We start from the raw sequence: 19491 nt of genomic DNA, 5'->3' as shown, positions 1-19491 counted from the left end.
ATTGTACTGAATTTACATGAATATCTGTAATGATTATATTGAGAATGTATTAATCAATGATCTAATGTTCACAAATGAGAGAGTTTGTTATGAAATAAGTCCAATGACTGCCTGTAATTAAATAAAATGTACATGGGAGAATGTTCACTGTATGCTTCAGGTGCTATGGAGATGTTATAACATTCTCATGACATGGTATAATGTTAGATAATATTGTGAAGGAGCATCGGTGTTTCTCAACCGATAAACCATTTGTAATTCGCTAATTTTTACTCGCACAAATAAAGCATGAAAATAAAAAGGAAAACAGAAATATTATTATGTTAAATCGCGCCAATATTTTATTTGAAGAAAAACATGAAAATATAAAGTTGTATTTGATTTATTTAAAAGTACGTAATAAACACAAGATTGTAATTAAAATAGTAATGTACATTACATAGGATGGAATTAGCTTCTAATTCTTGCAGAACAAATGTATAAATGTAATTATGATAAATGGAAAACTCGATAGCCTCATATTGTATAATTTATTGAATAAATGTGACGTTGCTTTAATGCGTAACATTTGCGATGACGAGGGCTATTGAGCTCATGTTGAGAAACACCGTGAATAGGATACATTCACGTTAACATTATTACCATTATTATTCTTAATACTATCCTCCGCTGTATCCATAATAATTATACTATACAGTACTAGGATATATGAAAAATATCAATCGAAAACAATGTTTAATTTTGGTTTACAATTTTATTTTGTAGCTAGTAAAATAAAGATTTTAGGAGGGCATTTAGATAATAATGCGAACCAAGGAGTTTTTAACTACGTACACTTGTGTAATGTAATAACGCTTTAAACTTTAATTTTCTTCTCAGTAAATAAAATGTACGAGGACAAACAAAAAATGCGTGCAGTACTTTGTAAAAACTCTTTGGTTCACATGGAGAAAGTAATCTGAAAACGAATGTTAGAATTCAGTCGCAGTCTCGAATTCTTAGGTCAAATGTATTTGTTTCATGATTACATTTCACATTGCTTTTTGTTTCTGTAAGTATCAAGCTCACTCCTTAACAGTTCCTCAAAGAAAATATATAAAATAAGAAATCCATACTATAACTCACTATAATATTCATGGTTTTATCATCCTGACAAACATATATATGACTATTCATGTTTTTTAGTAAAAAATGTTTTATTTTAATTACATAGTAATATCCAAAATACAGAAAAAGTAATCTTCTTTGAATAAAATTTGAGTGGGCAAAGTCTAATTATTTTTTCTATACTTTAAAAATTTTACAAAATCAACTAATTAAAAATTAAACATTAAAAGATTTTATTCTACATAAAGTAGCTCGGTTAAAAATTCTATTAATTCCAATTCATTATCGAATCACATCGTCTATTATAAAATCTACGTATTCATTTTCGTTTACAAAAGCTATACAATTATACAACATTAAGTCATTTTTTTATGTTGCACAACTGTATAAGGAGTTTATGCAGAAAATAAAAATTATCTAAAATTAAAATACACTAAGTGTTCGACTTATTTAATCTGATTTTGGCACGCTCTGTACAATTTGCGTTAATAATGCAGTGTTAAAGTGCTTTCAAAAAACATTAAAAATAAGTAACATATATTAGATTATTGTAAATCTCTAAAATTATTTACAAATTTTATACAAGTTTCAATTACGTCCACTAAAAATTTGTTATACTATATTAAGTTAATTACTTTTTTCTTTTCGTTTTAACACTAATATGTAATAAGGACAAATTTTAAATAGGAGAAAAAGATTGCTATAGTTACAAAGCAAATCTACTTCCTTCTACACATATGGGAATTAGGTAAGACAATGGCGATAAAAAATTGAATTAAAACTTCTGGCACGAATTTTATTCCGAGATTTACAACAAAAATGTTTCAACTAGTTAAAATGCCGCTTAATCTTGGGATATGAAACATTGACACGTATAACATAGGTAATACAAGACGATGTGGACAATTCAAGTTTGCAATGAACTGATAGAATAGACTCATTTTCTATTTACTTAGTGTGTTGTGTTTGCGTGTGGATAGGCCTCCTGTGCTTCCTAGAGAGGTGGGTTACAATTGATTTTCTAATCAATTGTAATAAGACCTATTAGCTGATAAACGGAACCAATCCTCTCTAGGCAGCCCATACTCATTACTATTTTATCATTTCTATCATGATATTATAATTTAGGTACAATCTTAATTATTCAATATTAATGAGAATATTAATAATTATGTTTTATTTTTTGCATGAATTAATTATAGATTGTAATTATAATTATTTTATAAAGTTTCTTACACTAAGAATCGTCAGACATGAAGGAATTTTGGGATTTTAACTCCTCCAATGTTTGAATTTGTTGACGGAGAAATAATATCCTAAAATATTTAAAAAAATCAATCGACTTAATTTAATAGAATTCATAATTTTTATGAAATTTCAATACAATGATATGTACCTTTGTTCCTGTAACGTCGCCTGAATTTCTGTCAGCCTCACTATCGATCGTGCTGTCTTTAATTCTGCCGATACTCTTGTACACTGCAAACTTCCCATTGTGTGTGCTTCTTCACTAAGTTTCTGTGCCTAAAAATAACAATTATTCAAATAACAATGCATGTCGTTTGATATTCTCATTACGATATGATGATTTTTAAAATACATAATTCACAATTTTCAAATTATATACCTGTTTTTCAAGAATATCAGCAGGAAAGGCACGCACGTGTTGCGTTAAATCTTCCCGATAGTGATTAGCAAGTGATGGTGTTAAGGAAGGTGTTAAAGGAGGCTGTACTCTAGACAATGCTTGTAAACCTGTATTATTTAAATTTCCAAGGGAACCTAATGTACTAAGATTTTGCAATGAGCTTAAACCTTGTACTCCAGAATTCGTTCCCCCAGGGCTTGTTACTGTTGAAGGGAAAACAAATAGGAATTAATTATTAAGAACTACTAATTATTACGAGTTTACTAAATACAAGAATTCATCGATTATTAACATACATTTTCGAGCATCGATACAATCCTGGGTTTCCGAATGTGTGGGAGTAGGTGGTCCCTCGCTTGTAACGTTGCCGCTTGTATCAACTTTTAGAGGGACCATTACATCATTTCCGCTATTATTTCGGTCCCCACTAGCTGACTGCTACAAAAATATAATCGAATAATTTAATAACTTTTTATATAAAATTTCATGTGAAATTTTCTTATTTCAAGGACTAAAATAATTAAATAACTAAAATAAAATAAATATACATTTTAAATTGTATATTTGTAAATGAAAATTTATAAAAATCGAAATCTAATAATTTTATATTGAAAACGGATTTTGTGAAATTATGAGAATAAAATTGAATCAAAACAGAAAGATATATTTCTGACGCAATATTTATAAATGAAGTATAATATATTACAAATTAACAAACTTACTTGTCTAGACAACAGAATTGCAGCTGTTTGAAGTGTTTGTAGTGCTTTTTGTGGTGTAATATCCGGTTGTTCCTTATTGCCTGTGATTTGAGATAAGAGTCTTGGAAGATTTGCTAGCGAAACCGGTGGACCTGGAGCGTTACTATTTCCTTGTTGTGTTGGTGAATTAAGTTTTCCAGGTGTTTGTGGTGTTGATGGTGGGTGTGATGTTAACCGTGGTAATGCTATAATCAGTTATCAACCTATTAGTATATAATCTTTCTACTTCCTTTATTTTTCATTATTATACTTCTTAGACATAACATACCAGTGGCCAACAAAACAGGACCTTGAGGCAGTGGATCGTGGGTACAAGATGTTAGAGGTTCGGAAGTTGGGGTAGAATCACCTGGAGAAATATCCATGTCCTGAGCTTGACGCTCCACTCCCACTTCTTCTCTACTTGATTCTCGTTCTCTTTCGCGTTCTCGTTCTCTTTCCCGTTCTTTCTCTCTTTCTCTTTCCCTAACAGAAACATCTTCTCTACTACTACCACCGCCACTTCCACTACATGAACTCCAATATTCTCGTTTGTCAGACTGTCGCGATGATTTACCATCTCGCACACTGCTACTGCTATTTGACCGCGAGTTGGAATGTTTATCATGACCTATGTGCAAAGAAAATGAAATTCTGTATTGAACAATTTCTTTAATATTAAATACAGTAAAGAGTAGAAGTTAAAAAAAAGAAAATTAGAATGTAACAAACTTTTTATATGATTAATCCCTTGCAGTCCATATTGCACTTATCATGTATCATATTCGGCAAATTTATATTAATTTGAAACATATTAAACACATCTACAATCAGAATGAAAAAAAAAAAAAAACTACAAAAAACTGAATTTATAATAATGAAAAAACAAATCATAATTTGATTTATTTTTTATTATAATATAAGAAATTCTATTTTTATAAAAAAGAATGCTAATGGTAAGTAAAGAATCATTTTTAAATTAAAGAAATTTATTTAATGATATAATATTGTTAGACGTACTTGACCTAGAAGAATAATCATTAGACTGCCGCTGTCGATTTTCTGTTCGACTAATCCATTCCCGTGGTTTTTCCCACTGGGAAACTTCTGTTTTGCAGTTGTAATAATACTTCTTGCCTGAAGAACTCATATGTTCCGACCAATCACCAAACCTGGCCGAACGTTCCATTGCACCTCCTCGCTCATCACCACGTTTGTCCTAAACAGACTGCTCTAAAATTTCCGGAAATGATTGAATCGATGGAAAATATTCATAAGAATTCCAAAACTCGAAAAGTTGAAATTACATTTGTCCACGATGTTGATCCTGCGTACCTATCGAACCTCGATAGTCGACAATTTTTTAATTTTTGAGATGATGCAGTGTGTATAACGTTTTAACAATGTTAATCGGAATACTAATAGCTATTAAATCAACATTAAATATTTGTATTGTTTATTACGTCAAATGCATATATGACATATATATGTAATACAAGTATCCGATTAACTTCTTATTAATTCTTATTTTTTTGAACTAAATGACTTTTGATATCTCTTTTTTTTAGGTACATTTTATACTGACTTGACAAGAATTGTGTGACGGCTTTCTTTGAGATGAGGACTCTCTTGATGAATTTGATGATAATTTTATAGGATGTAAAATCTGTAAAAACAGACAAAGACATTCAAACATTATGTGTGAGCATTATATTTATATATATGTATATATTGCATTTCAAGAATATAAACCATTTAGACAAATTGGGAATTGTGACTATATAAAAAATCTTCCACATTCCAAATAATGAACAAGATTCAAATAAACTCTATTTAGTAAATATTGAAAATTATTTTTAAATTAAGGAGTCAAATATTTATCATTATTCAAATCTATATTAATTAAACAATGAATAATAACATTCTTACCTCTCCACTACTCCTATCATGGTTGGTCCTGTGTTCTGAATCTCTGCTCTCACGGCTTCTCTTGTCTTTTGGGGATCGTGCACAATCTACACATATGCAAGTAAGCATGTTACAGCTGAAAATGTTAAGACACAATCCTGTTTTTATACTGAAGGAAGAAGGAATAAAACTTTAATTCTCAAAGAAAAATTATACAGCCGATTTTGCTATAACACAAGTTTTATAATTTAAAAAATAATAAAGTAAAAGCACTATTACTCTAAATGAATACATGAAATATATGAATACAGCTAAACGTATAACATTTATGTTTTCTTATTATTATTATTTTTTTTTTTATTTATTCTTTCTTTTGTATCTTTCAGCAATAATAGAATATTTTGCTAAAATACTACTTCACTGAATACTATATACTGAAATGCTATTTAAAATATATCAATGCTGAATATATACATGCTGAAATATTATTCAAAACAATATTATAAAAATAATTAAAATATGTACAAAATACATTATTTAACTTTGTCATTAAACCAGATTTATACATACATGTTGTATTATAAATATTATTAAATAGTAAGCATAATACATACATAATAATATACATACTCTTTTTATTAAATATCAAACCTTATTTTATTGCTCTTAAAGATATTTTTTTAATAATAATATTTTTTAAATATATTTTTATTTAATTATTAATAATAAGTTTCAAGAACATTAAAAAAAGTTGTTATTTTAAAACTTAGTGTTTTACAATAGCATCAACAGGTTATAGCAAAAATGACTGTATCATTATTTGTCATAGAATAAAATTACATTTATCAAATTTTTTATTATATAAATATTTGACAACTCTAAAATTACATTTTTTGAATACATACTTTAACATATCATATACTTTTTAATATATGATCATTCTAAATATATGTACTATATTATTTCAACATACGATAATTCTAAAAAATATAAAATATAGTTGAATGTTAATTACCCGAGTACTTGTCCCTAGAGGAGGATAACTTGTAGTCTCTGTTTTCTCTCTCCTTCTTATATAAGGGCTTGGATGTGTAGCTGCGAGGACTGTCTCTATCTGTTCCCATGCCCATACCCAAGGCCCCTGCTGGACTATAAGAATTGCCATTTGGGGAATCACGCATACGTCCTTCGTATCGACTATCTGATGATGTTGTTGATGAAGAGTAGCCACCCTTAGAACTGCTGTACTTCGCGTTCTAAATAAAAATATGAAATATCAAATATAATTAAAACAAGTTTTCAATATATTATTTCTTTCTTAATAAGTTACTTTCATAAATGTTAATCTGTTCACTTATCTATTAAAAATATAAAAAAACTAAATTTAATATTTGGTAAAATATTATCATAAAAATTTTCATATACTTATTGTATATGAAAATATACTAGAGATATATGCTACAGAAGACAATCATACACAAAACTGTTTATTATATTAAGTTCCAATTTTACACACAGGAAATAATAATTTTACACATAGAAATAATTCTTATTAGAGAAAAATTAACATTACTAGTTTTATAGCTTATATGAAAACAAAAAATGAATGAATAAGCATAATTAAAACAGCATCAAATTGTTATTTTTATTAAAACGCAACTACAAATAATGCAAAAGAAACTTTAATTAATGTATACATACAACAGTTCCAATGTACTATTAGTAATCTGCATAATGTAGAAGAATGAATTATTGATTTTCTAAAAGTAAGGTTATGTTTACAAGATCAAATAAAATTTTTATCTTTTATCAAAATGAACAAAACTATGTCAATTTGCGTAGTACTTTTTTGATAATGAACACAAATTGCAAAACTATGTTAAAAAGCATACAAAATAAATGCACGTTTTTAATAATTGAATTCAAGGACAATATATAGTTGAAATTTTGATGTGAATTTTGAACAAAAATGTCAGATTTCTCATACCATTTATCTCAATACTTTTGACAAATCAACAAAACTATATAAAAAAAAAGAATAAACAAATCTACACACAAGATAATATTATATACACTTAAAAAATATGTATAATTCAACATGACTTAACATTTGTAAGATAAGATTTTAAGTTCTCTCACGTGAAGAATATATAACAAAAATAATACATGTTATTTGTAATGTAATATAACACACAATTCCAAAGTTTTGAATTTCTTACATGTAAAATTTATAGCAAAGAAAAACGATATTTTCAAGCAATATGTATAATTTTCAATTCGTATTACCAAATCTTTTGTGAAGCAACTACGCAAACAAAATTATTCTAACACTCATCATGGGAATCTGAAGCAAAATATATATGTATGTATGCTGTATGTATGTATGTATGTATATATTAATGTATATATATCACAAATATATATAGAATATATATACATTACAAACATACACAAATATACTCTATATATATATATATATATATATATATATATATATATATATATATATACATATATATATATACACACATATATACATAGAGAGTATATACATCACAAACACATACACAAACTATGTTTAGTACTTGCTTTGCACTAAAGGGCAAAACAGGCGGGTAAATTGCACGAGAAATAGTTTTGGATAAATAAAAAATATATCACACGTTCTCGAGAATTACGAGAAAATTTTTATAACCAATTTCTACCGATCGTAATTCGATTAATGACAAGCTATCAGAGAGAGAGACAGAGAGAGAAAGATATCGAGAGAAAGAGAGGGGAAAAAAATGGTAATGTAAGAAACGCGAAAGAGCCACTGGCACAGCCGATCGCGTAATTATTCAAAGGGGGGAAAAAAAAGCGCGAACATAAAACGAATTGATCCTCGTTATTTCGAGAGAGAATGCGAAAGAATCGCAGTAAAATCGTGCGTGCCAGTCGCACTGTGCACGAATTACCCCACTCCAAAACCCCCGACACCAATTGCTCACGATATTTACCTGATAGGGATGGGCCTGGTGCTTTTCGAAGTACCTGAAACCATAGAGAATAAATAGTGAATGCAGTTGCTACGCGGCGGGTGTTCCACGATGGAGAAATAATTAGTCCATCGTGGAAACTATCCCACGAATAGCGGTAGTAGTAATATCGAATAGGTCGGATGGGACGGAGTTTGGGAGATGAGAGGTGAGGTGAGTAGAGGTTGGTTGTGTCAGGATTGGGTATTTGATGGCGGTACCCTACCCATCGCTGATCCTTTGTGGTTTCCTCGCATGCATTACCATCAATGCCGGTGTCTGTGGGAAATTCGCGGCCTCGGATGTTCCCTTTTCGGTTGGTCAATGTCATAAAAACAACATTAACGCTTATTTAACAGTCAACTTTCTTTCTACCCGGACGCCATGTCACATACGTGATCGGCCGCTAGCGGTTATTATAGCTCAAAAGTTCAAGCAACGTCTGCGCTTCGGTGTGCAACTTCTCTTCTCCAGGGGCGTACGTACCAAAGTGTTTTTTTTTGTCTCTCTCTCACCGAATCCCGAATCAATCGCACGTGGCGGCGTGATATACGGGATTGTGAAACTTTTTTCAGTAATTTCATTGACATTAACCTACCTACGCCTGTCAATTTTAACATAAGTACACGATATCTCGATGCTCGCGATCCGAGGGAATCGATCAGTGAAATATGCGTGAAATGTTACGATAAAATTACGGTTATATTTATTCGTAAAATAGAATTACGTAATCGTGTTGTTCTATTTACTTTTTCTTTTCAAATGACGCGTATAAATAATTCACGATACATATTCTTCGAATAATACTCGAAGGTATTTGTTAGCCATAGTGAATGTACAAAAGCACGTAGAAACATCGAAATTTAAGTAACACTGAGTATCGAATCTATTCTGACGAGACGGAGAAACGGACGCTTAAATACATAGTATATTTCACTAGCAAGTAAGAGGAAAGGTTATTTCGAACGATGCGCAGGGGCACCTCGGAGAGTGCGTCCGTACCTGTGTCCGCAACTTCCGTATTTATGATCTAAATGCTAGGACAACGGCGACGTGGATTTAGCATCGACGCCAGGCGTCGCGTTTCACTCGATTTTCGAAGAGCAGTGGTAAGTTTCGAGCACACGGGCAGCAGGCGGCGCAGACCGCGATAAATTCACTCTTCGTGTGCGGTTTTTATCGTTGCGAACGCGAGAAAACTGAAATTCCAAAGACCGCTTCGTGTCCGAGGAGAGAAAAATAAAAGTGACGGCCGCCCTCATTCAGTTTCATTTTGTACGCGGGTATGTATGTAGTAAACGATGTAACGCACGGTGTAAATGACGAAAGTGGGGGGGTATTTAGTTTCCGCATCCTCGCCACGCTTCTAAAAACAAAATTCGCGTCGGGGAGGAACTCGCGCTCTCACGTTGTTGACAAAGTTGTATTCTTTCAGATCTTTTGCACGACGTGTTTAAACATCAAACACGTGGTTATATTAAGGTGCGTACATATTTGTTACCGTACCCTCGCTGTGTTGTTGTGTTGTCCAACGTGTGAAAAATAACACGATAAGAAACGTTAGACGCTGTTTCGTTGCTATATATGATTTCGTTGCTTGCTGTGGCTCTTCCGACGGATGTTCGGGAAAGTGGCCCACTCTAATGGAACTATCGAACGCGCTTTTACGTTTCCGCGTACTTAAGATCAAGAGCCTTAATCGTCGTCTGTTCAATTGAAATACGATGAACTAACGTAGAGAATTAGAATTGCGATTACAAATTAGAAATTCAGGTCCTGCATCGAATCCAATGTTATCATTAAATTCAAGTGTGCAACAGTAACAAATGTGTATGCACCCTTATGGATCGTGACGGTGTATCGGCTATATTAAATATTATGTTACAACACGTGTACGATCCACCATTCAGTAGCACGATTTTGTTTTCTTGCGTTTGATTGGTGTAGTACGGCGCTTGATCTATATTTAAAAAAAGTGATGTTTTTCATTTTTATAATATCATCGTAATAATTCATTAAGAGACGAGTTTGAGTTAATGAACAATTGTCGAATAAATACGTTATATAGAGATCCATTTATCTTCTTATTTGTTTTTGAAAGAACATTTTTTTCATACATTTCGAAATTTTTTAAATGTTCCTAATCACGTTGTACGTAGTATCAAAGAGGTTTTTAGATCTGACTGATCGTTTGAGTAACATAAAAATCAGAAAATTGAGAAAAATTTATTTGTTATATTTTTATATATTATAATATATGTATGTAATCTTGTTTGTTTGTAGGTTTAATAAGATAATTTTTGTTGAAAATTGCGGCTCATTCTACATAGGACGCTGATAGAAGCAATTCTTGTATCTTGATTGACAGTTTGTTAAACAATAATTCATCGAGTATTAAATATTAATACATATAAATCATTTAAATATACATCATTTTATTATATCACGAGAGGTATAGGAATTAACATATTAGTTATTAACATTCTGTAGTCTTAATTGAATGCTATTTAACGATAATATATATATTTTCAAAAAAATTTATCTTACATAGATTTTTATTTTTTTTTTTAATATTTATATAGTTTAGAAAAAGAAATAATGGATGAAAAAGATGAAATAAATTTAATACGGATACGCAATAGTCCTATTAATATGTCAAAGAAATGTGAAAATCAAGAACATGAGAATAATAGTTTTATTGATGTTAAATCATCTGAAAATATATTTCCATGGATCAATAAATTTAATAAAATAATGTCTTCATCTGTGGGACATAGAAGTTACCGATTGTTAAAACATTTACTTTCGCTTTATACACAGTAAGATGATTATTTTTTTCTGAAATTAAAAAAAATCAATATAAGTAGTTAGAAATTAAAAAAAATCAATATAATTTACGTTAGAAGTTATAATTCATAAAATTAAAAATAATTGACCACTAATGATTCATATTTTAGACATATTTTAACCAGTGTAAATACATATTGCGAAAAGACACTGGATATTATAAAATTGAAGAATCACCTAAGTAGTACACTGATATTTTTTCATCTTTATTGGAATGATATAAAAGAGGTATTGTCAGAAATTACTAATTATTAATTGTGAATTTAATGAAGATAATAATATACAAATAATTTGCTAATAAATATTCTTAACAGCATGTTAATGATTGCAACTTATATTTAAACCAGATGTCAGTGTTGTTGGGGATATATATAGACATAGAGCTTAAAACTTTTAAATGCACTATGGATTCATCTAAAGTTGCTTCAAAACTTCTTTCAGCATTATGGATATATTTAAGTAAGTTTAATGTAAAAGACATTTTACAGTGATGAAATATAATTTTTTTCCTAATTTAAGATGCAAAGTATTATTTATTAATTTTCATTCTAGGTAATTCAGAAAAGCATATTTTCAGAGTTTTACTTAGACTTAAGTTTGTCACTAAGAAATATGCAAAAATTTATGATCTTATATTCATGTATGTAAATGTTTTATATGCTTTGCTTTTTAGTCTAAAAAATATCTTATTATATGATATAATCTATTCTTTTTATATTAGGAAAAGTTTTACTACTTTCAAAAAAGGTGTAGAATCTTTGACAGACATTGATTATATCAGGTATTTGCTTGTTTTAAAAATGTGGAAAAAAACCAAAGAAACTGTTGAAGAGAAAAAGCAAATGAATAAAATGGCTCTAACAATATTGGGTCCATGTATTCCAAAAATGCATAATGAATTATTAAACATAATACCTAAAGTACCTACAGGGCTTGAAAATGAAACTATTTGGCTATTACAACCAAATGTATTTGACTTAAAAACTGCATGTAAAAATTTTTTAATATTTGAAGAACAAACAATGTCTGCTGAATTTAAAGATAACCACTTAAGAACTTCCAAATTAAATTTTGAATTATCACAGGTAAACTTTTTGTTAATATTTATCGCATAATGACATTTATAATATATTTCGTTATTTTTAGAATTTATCATATGATACCCAAAAATGTTTCACAAACTGTGAATTCAAAAAAAGTCATATAGGTAATTCAGAAAATAATCATACTTTTGAGGAGGAAATGAAAAGTAACAAGAATAGCAATCAACAACTTTTTCCATTAAGAAACAAGAACAAATATAAAAAGGTGTCAAATTCTGGAGCAGTGATTTTGATTGATTTAACTGAAGATGAGTTAAAAACGAATACAAAGAAAAAGAAGAAAGGGTGTCAAAGAAGTTTAGAATGGTTAAAAATGGTGAAGAAGAAATATAAAATGCAAAAACAAATTAATGGAATAAAATATAGAAATCAATTAAAAATTGCAGATGCTTACAATGCAGATAACTTTGGTTTCCAATTACCTGTTTCGAACAATAAAGTTAATGAAAGTACAGAAAATTGTACTTTAACAGAAGAAAAATCAGTTCAAAATAATACTGATATATCGGAAAAAAATATACTTGATCTCAATAAGAGAAATAATGAATTAAAATCTATGTTCCAAAATAAACAATGTGACACATGTACTTCATTAATAAAACAAACGGATGTGCAACGTAATAAAATTTTATATTTATTGAAACTTTTGAGCATCGTGGGACAAAATATTAAAGAACCAAAAACTGTATTAAATCTACTGAGAGAAAGTAGGAATGAAAATATGTCTTCTGAACATAGTGTTTCTTTTAGAAATGCAATCAATGAGTCTAATAAAATAGATGCTCAGGATAAAGAATTGTTTTCTCAGTCAAAAAGTTCCATAAAGACAATATTCTTGTCAAAGGAGTGCCAAAATAATATTACAGATATACAATCTATAAAACAAGAGTTACCAACGAATAAAGATTCTAATGTGATAGAAGAAAATACTTATTGCCAAACTGAATCTATTTATGTACAAAATGATCATTTACACGATTTAAAATTTAAAAATAGTCATAACTCGCAAGCGATGAAACAAAACATTGTTCAGAAAGTTCGTGACTGTATAGACTGCTGCAAGAAGAATGAAGTGAAACCTTTCTCTTGTCATAATAGTAATATATTTAATACAATAAAGAGCGAAGATGTAACACAAAATACAATGGATAGCAATACTATTGATAAGACAACAATTTGCGACAAAAATATAATGTGTATATTAAATGATCTTGACAAATGTATGGACGTTTTAAATCGTATTAGCGAACATATTATAACTATTCACGCAGAAGAACAGCGATCAGAATTAGATAAGATGAACGTACGTACTGTTTTTACTACAGTTTTAGGAAATCAATGTGCAGAATCATTGTTATCAGATTGGATACAAAATATTAATTCATTAACAGATACAGAAATACTTAGTAAAATTTTAGAGCTATATGAAAAAAAAGACTTATTAAATAAGTGCAACTGTCAAGATTTTCATTTTCTAAATGAATTTAATAAATTAATATCTCAACCAAAAGAATATCAATCTTATGGAAAAAATAATATTTTTCTGGAAAACAAATTACCTTCAAGCCTTATCTATAATCATATAAAATCTGAATTTGGACACAATATTAAGAAAGAAAATAATGAAAGTTTTGAAATTCTAAAAAATAAGATACAGGATATAAATCAACATAAAATTAATTTACTAACAAATAATCAAACTTGTGATGCATCTTTTATCCATGATATGAAATACTTCAAGAAAACAAATCACGATGTGCATTGGTGATGTACATTGCAAAATCTGTCACAAGAAGACGATATAGGAAAGTCACGGCTCATAAACGAATTCGAAAAGACTAATATTTCTGATAGTGTTCTAAACGGCGATGTACAAGAAACAATTGAAGATGAACAAAAAATTTGGAGAGATTTAAAATCTCCGTTGATGTCGCCGTTTCATTATGACAATTCAGATAGTATATTAAACTGCATTACAGATTTTTTTTCACAATCTGAAGATGTGTACACCAATAAAACAGAAGAAATGTACACTTTGTTAGATGCAGAAAATTGTCAAGCATCATTATCTAAAGATAGCTTTGGAAGAGTTGGAATATTAAATTCTTCATTTGATTTCGATTCGAATATGGGTTTGTCTTCGAGTGACTATTTGTACTCAAATGTACAAACACTTAACCCGCGATTAATTGAGCAAAATTTTGAGGATGAAATTCCTCTAACAAAAAATTTTAATATATCTGAATTCAATTTTGAAGAAAAAACAACTGAAAATAATGATTTGGAAAATACACTTTCAGAAAAAGATGAGGAATTGTACAGTAACCAAAATCATTTTGCTAATAGCAACATAGATATGATTGGATTTGAATTAAACACAGACACAGAAGCAGCATTTGAATTTCCTTCACCAATTAAAAGTATACCTTCATTCTCTAGTCAATCAACGAATTTAGTCAATCCAGATAACATATTTTCTGAAGAGAGAGAATCGTTTCCTAAATGCAGTCTTTCTAGTTCTATTGATAAGTTTAATACTGGTAATGTTATAGAAAAGTTTTATATTTTTCAAGAGAAAAATACTACTAATCAAACCCAATTATTGAATAATATAAAAATGCGAGGTTTACCTGAAATTTGTACTTCCAATAACATTCCATCAAATGAATCAATGAATTCTGTATTAAATCAACAGGAAGATGATGTTCAATTATCACAGAAATATACATCTGTAGAACTTGTAACTAGTCCTTTGATAACAAAAGAATTCTTGAATTCTTGTGATTTATTGTCTTCCACAGATTTATCGTGTAATACTGACATAACATCGCAGTGCATTGAGCAACAAGATAAAAGTTCTTTAGAACAGAGAAACACTCAAAAAAGTATGCAGGATAATTGTGAAGAAAAACAAAAACATATTACAAAACGTAAAATAGAAATTAATGCACAATCTAGATCATCCAAACGAACATTAAGGTGTAAAAAGAAAACTAAAGTGAAAAAAGAAAAAAATGAATTACTTTCATCTATGATTCAATCTAATCAGAATGAATTGAGTTTAAGATGTTCACAGATTACTATTATTAATTCTCTCAATTATCAAGATATGCAAAATACATGTGAATCACCACAGTCAACATTTTATACATCGCAATGTGAAACTTCACCTAAAAATGTAAATAATCAATTAACATGTGGAAGTGCTGAACAGTTAAATGTGTCTCAACAAACTTTATTAAATCTTCATGAAGATTCTATGGTGGATACAATCTACAGGGAAGAGTCTACATTACAGAATCAGTGCATCATGGAAGATGACATCTTGGAAGATTCAAGAATATCAAGTGTATTAGAGAAGTCACATATACCTGAAGATAAATTTTGTTTCAAAATATCAGAAAGAAATATAAACATTGATACGGATACTACAAAAGCAAATCTTACAACAGATAAAAATATAACTGAAGTTTCAAGTATTATAAAATGTACTAAGTCATTATCGAATATAGATGTACAGTTACAAAATTCTACTAAAGAACAAACAACTTCGGATGAAGATATACCATTGAAGAAAAGAAAATTAAATTCAAAATATTCAAGTTTGAAAGCAAATACAATTGTTAGTCCTATGAATCAACAGAACTTGCAAAAAAACATGTTTTCAGAAAGAAAGGTAACTATACTTCTGATGTTTTCGATAATTTTTTTTCTTGAAATATATTTTAAATATAATTTCTTTTTGCTATAATTTTAAAATATTATTAAATATATAAATTATTATTTTGAATAAATAAATAAAAAGTTTTATAGCATTAAATATCTTTATAAGTAATTATAAAGTAAAATTTATATATAGCATTGTCTAGCAACATTAAAAACATAATATGATAGTTTTACAAAATAAAAATCTTGATAACATTTAATTTTAACTTTGATATTAAATTTTAAAACAATAATTAATATTAAAAATTCTCTACGTGGAAGATCAACAGTAGAAGATATTTTAATATTTCAAACATCTTACAAAATTAGAATTCTTTATAGAAGCAAAAGCGCAATTATGCATAAAACAATTCAAGACTGATATTTATGGTTGTGAATTTTCTAGTATCTGTGATATTTGTATGTGATAAAAATGATAATGCAATATGTACAAGGTAGTGTATCTAATGTGATAACCTTAATTTGTTTGTAAATTATTGATTGTACAAAAAAATATTTTAAACAAAATTTATATGGTATGAAAACGTTCTATATATAACTAGAACAAGTGTTTAAGATGAAAATATGTTGCCCCTATCAAAATTCATTTAGAAAAAAGGTATATTGCATTCCTTTTTGATTTCATGGAACTTTATTTAATTTATTTTTATATATAGTCAATAATTTATGAATGAACTGACATCGTCACGTAATATACATTGCTCTGTAAATATTGCATCTACATTTTATGTACCTAATTATAAATTATAAAAAAATAAATTATAATATATTTATATAATACTTATATAATATCATGTGATACTATTGAGAGGTAAGTTTACTCCACATTTTTAGAATTTGTAAAAATATTACGAATCATTCATTTGTACTTGATATATTTGATACTAAATGATGTTTTCATTTTTAGGTGTAATGTGTACAAATAAACAGAAGAATATACTAAATGAGTCGATTTAAATGTAAAAGTGTTTCCGAATTAAGTCAATCTCTGCAGAAACGAATTTTTTTAGATATATTTGTAAATAAATCTTTACTAGACTTGCTAAACAAAGAAATAATGTATACATTATTTAATGTATACTAAATAATAAAATCAATTTTCTAAAAATATAAAAACGGCCACTAATTGAAAATTTAATTAATTGAAAACTGAACGATAATGACCACATATAAAATCATAATAATATAAACAATTACAATGACAATTATATTACTTAATGACCTTAATATCAAAAAATTATAATATGATTAGATATTTTATATATACTCTAAAAAAAGAAATTATAGAAAACGCGCGTCTTTAATTAAGTATTCTAGAGTGCTATGTCTTAAATATATAAACATGATTTTGCGGTAATAAAAATATTTCTATTATTACTGTAATGATAATATGTATTATTATTGTTCTTATTATTATTATCATTATCATTATTATTATCATTATGATGATATCATCATCATTCTTCTTCTTTTTCTTATTGTTATTATTATTCATAATATATATTCTATTATTATTGTATTGGAAAAATATAATATTGATAAAAGGTTTTTATAAAAAATAGGAAAAGAGAAAAACAATATAATAAAATGTCTTAATTTGGATAGTTATTACAAAAAAATTTTACCATGTATATTTAATATAGCAAAAAATGTTTTCTTTTTTACATGGATAATTCTAAAATCAGTTGCTGAAATATGTATCAAAACTAAATAAAGTAGTTTCTGAATTTTTAACAGTGCATTTCAGACTTTAATTTAAAACGTTATAGACGTAAATATGAATACAAGTCTAAAACTATATTAATCTTAATATGTATGAAAAATGAAAAACGTGCCATTATATTCTAGTAAATCTATACCAAGATTGATGCAGGTATTATTACTTGTATTATTTTATAAACATTAATGTTAATCGAACGAGATTTATGTAAGTTACAATTGAATATCAAATTATTGTGTATTGTATAGATTGTCCACAATGTACAATATAAAGACTATACAAATGAATAAAATTTCTTTTTTAAATAAATATTGTTATACATTTTACATATATATAATAAAGTATACATTTTTATAAAAATTTACTAAACATATTTTAATAAATAAAATTCACTTCAGCGTTTTATTATATTGTTAATATAATTGTATTTACATCATACGAAAATTAGAGATAAAAATTAAAAAAAAACGCAACTGACTGCCAGAAACGATATAATTTATTAAATTATATCGTTTTAACTTTTAATTGCGATTAATTCATAAGATATTAATATAGATATTTTTAATGTTTAACTTTTAAAATGCACATAAATATATAATACGTTTAGTATTTAGATTGAGTAACTATTTTTTGATGTATTCCCGTAAATATCTTGTGAATTTTCAAACTCGATTTTCTCGAAAACGAAGCCTTGAACGAAAAATTTTTATATTGTTTTTTGTTTATTTTTTCATGTTATGAATCGCTATTATATTTTTTATAGCTTAATTTTTTCATTACGATGAAGTATACTTGATCCTAGTAGATTATTTTTAAGATCGTATAAAATTTAATTTTTAGTTTTATTGAATTAATGAAGACATCCGTTCAGTTACTTTATATACATTTATTATATTTGAAGTTTCACAGTGTGAACATTTAAGGGAATAGTAGTTAATGCAAAATAAATAGGATCTAAAAAAAAGAAACTATAGAAAAAGCGCGAGTTTAAGTATGTTATAAATATGTAAGAAACAATGTTGAAATAGTAGAAATATTTCTATTACTATTGCATAGTAAAACAGTTTTGGAATAAAGTAGGAAAAGAAAAACAGTTTAATAAAATTTCTTAATTTGATAATAAAATTTTTATCATATATATTTAAATAACAAAAAATGTTTTCTTTTTTATATAATTTTAAAATCAGTTGTTTAAAAATATGTATCAAAGCTAAATAAAATAATTTCTAATTTCCAACAGTTTGCAGTTTTTAATTTTTGAAACATTATAGACATAATACAAATTTTACACTAAAACATGTGCTATTATATTCTATTAAATAATTCTATAACAAGATTAATGCAGATATTATTTGCATTACTTTGTAAATATTAATATTAATATTAATATTTAATTATATAAGAGTCATGTAAATTACAATTGAAGTATCAAATTATATTAAATTTTTCACAATCTGCAACATAAAAACTAAACAAAAGAACAAAATATTTTAAAAATACACATTGTTATATATTTTACATATATAAATAATAATAATAAAATATACATTTATATAAAAATTTACTAAACATATTTTAATAAATATAAATTTACTTTAGTCTTTTATTATATTGTTAATACTACATGTTAACAAACGATCTAGAGATGCCTAAAGGTGTATATATTAACAATTAT

General features: G+C 27.5%; 2 protein-coding genes across 10 annotated transcripts; one reads left to right on the top strand and one right to left on the bottom strand.

Moving 5' to 3' along the window:
* Window positions 1–1889: 1889 nt before the first annotated feature.
* LOC122537735 (WW domain-containing adapter protein with coiled-coil homolog) lies at window positions 1890–8854 on the bottom strand. Its single transcript, XM_043671180.1, has 12 exons — window positions 8647–8854; window positions 8403–8436; window positions 6419–6659; window positions 5425–5510; window positions 5081–5161; window positions 4516–4714; window positions 3785–4126; window positions 3478–3701; window positions 3052–3193; window positions 2735–2958; window positions 2504–2631; window positions 1890–2423 (listed from the first exon to the last, which is right to left on the bottom strand). Exons 1-12 carry the CDS (start codon window positions 8685–8687, stop codon window positions 2345–2347), a joined length of 1821 nt encoding a protein of 606 aa, XP_043527115.1. The 5' UTR covers window positions 8688–8854; the 3' UTR covers window positions 1890–2344.
* Window positions 8443–14139, top strand: LOC122537700. 9 transcript variants are annotated; one of them, XM_043671125.1, is made up of 8 exons: window positions 8868–9529; window positions 10704–10872; window positions 11003–11239; window positions 11378–11495; window positions 11582–11726; window positions 11820–11907; window positions 11989–12352; window positions 12414–14139. In XM_043671125.1, the coding sequence occupies exons 3-8, from the start codon at window positions 11019–11021 to the stop codon at window positions 14136–14138; spliced, it is 2661 nt and encodes an 886-aa protein (XP_043527060.1). In that variant the 5' UTR covers window positions 8868–9529; window positions 10704–10872; window positions 11003–11018; the 3' UTR covers window position 14139. The 9 variants fall into 9 exon arrangements, with proteins under 9 accessions (XP_043527086.1, XP_043527060.1, XP_043527069.1 ...); XM_043671134.1 differs by having other exon boundaries at window positions 8868–9703; window positions 10704–10811; XM_043671108.1 differs by having other exon boundaries at window positions 8868–9703.
* The last annotated feature ends 5352 nt before the right edge of the window (window positions 14140–19491 follow it).

This window comes from Frieseomelitta varia, unplaced genomic scaffold (genome assembly GCF_011392965.1).
Source record: "Frieseomelitta varia isolate USP_RPSP 00005682 unplaced genomic scaffold, Fvar_1.2 scaffold_163, whole genome shotgun sequence".
NCBI classification, from domain to species: Eukaryota; Metazoa; Arthropoda; class Insecta; order Hymenoptera; family Apidae; genus Frieseomelitta; species Frieseomelitta varia.
This window is presented reverse-complemented; position numbering and strand designations above follow the sequence as displayed.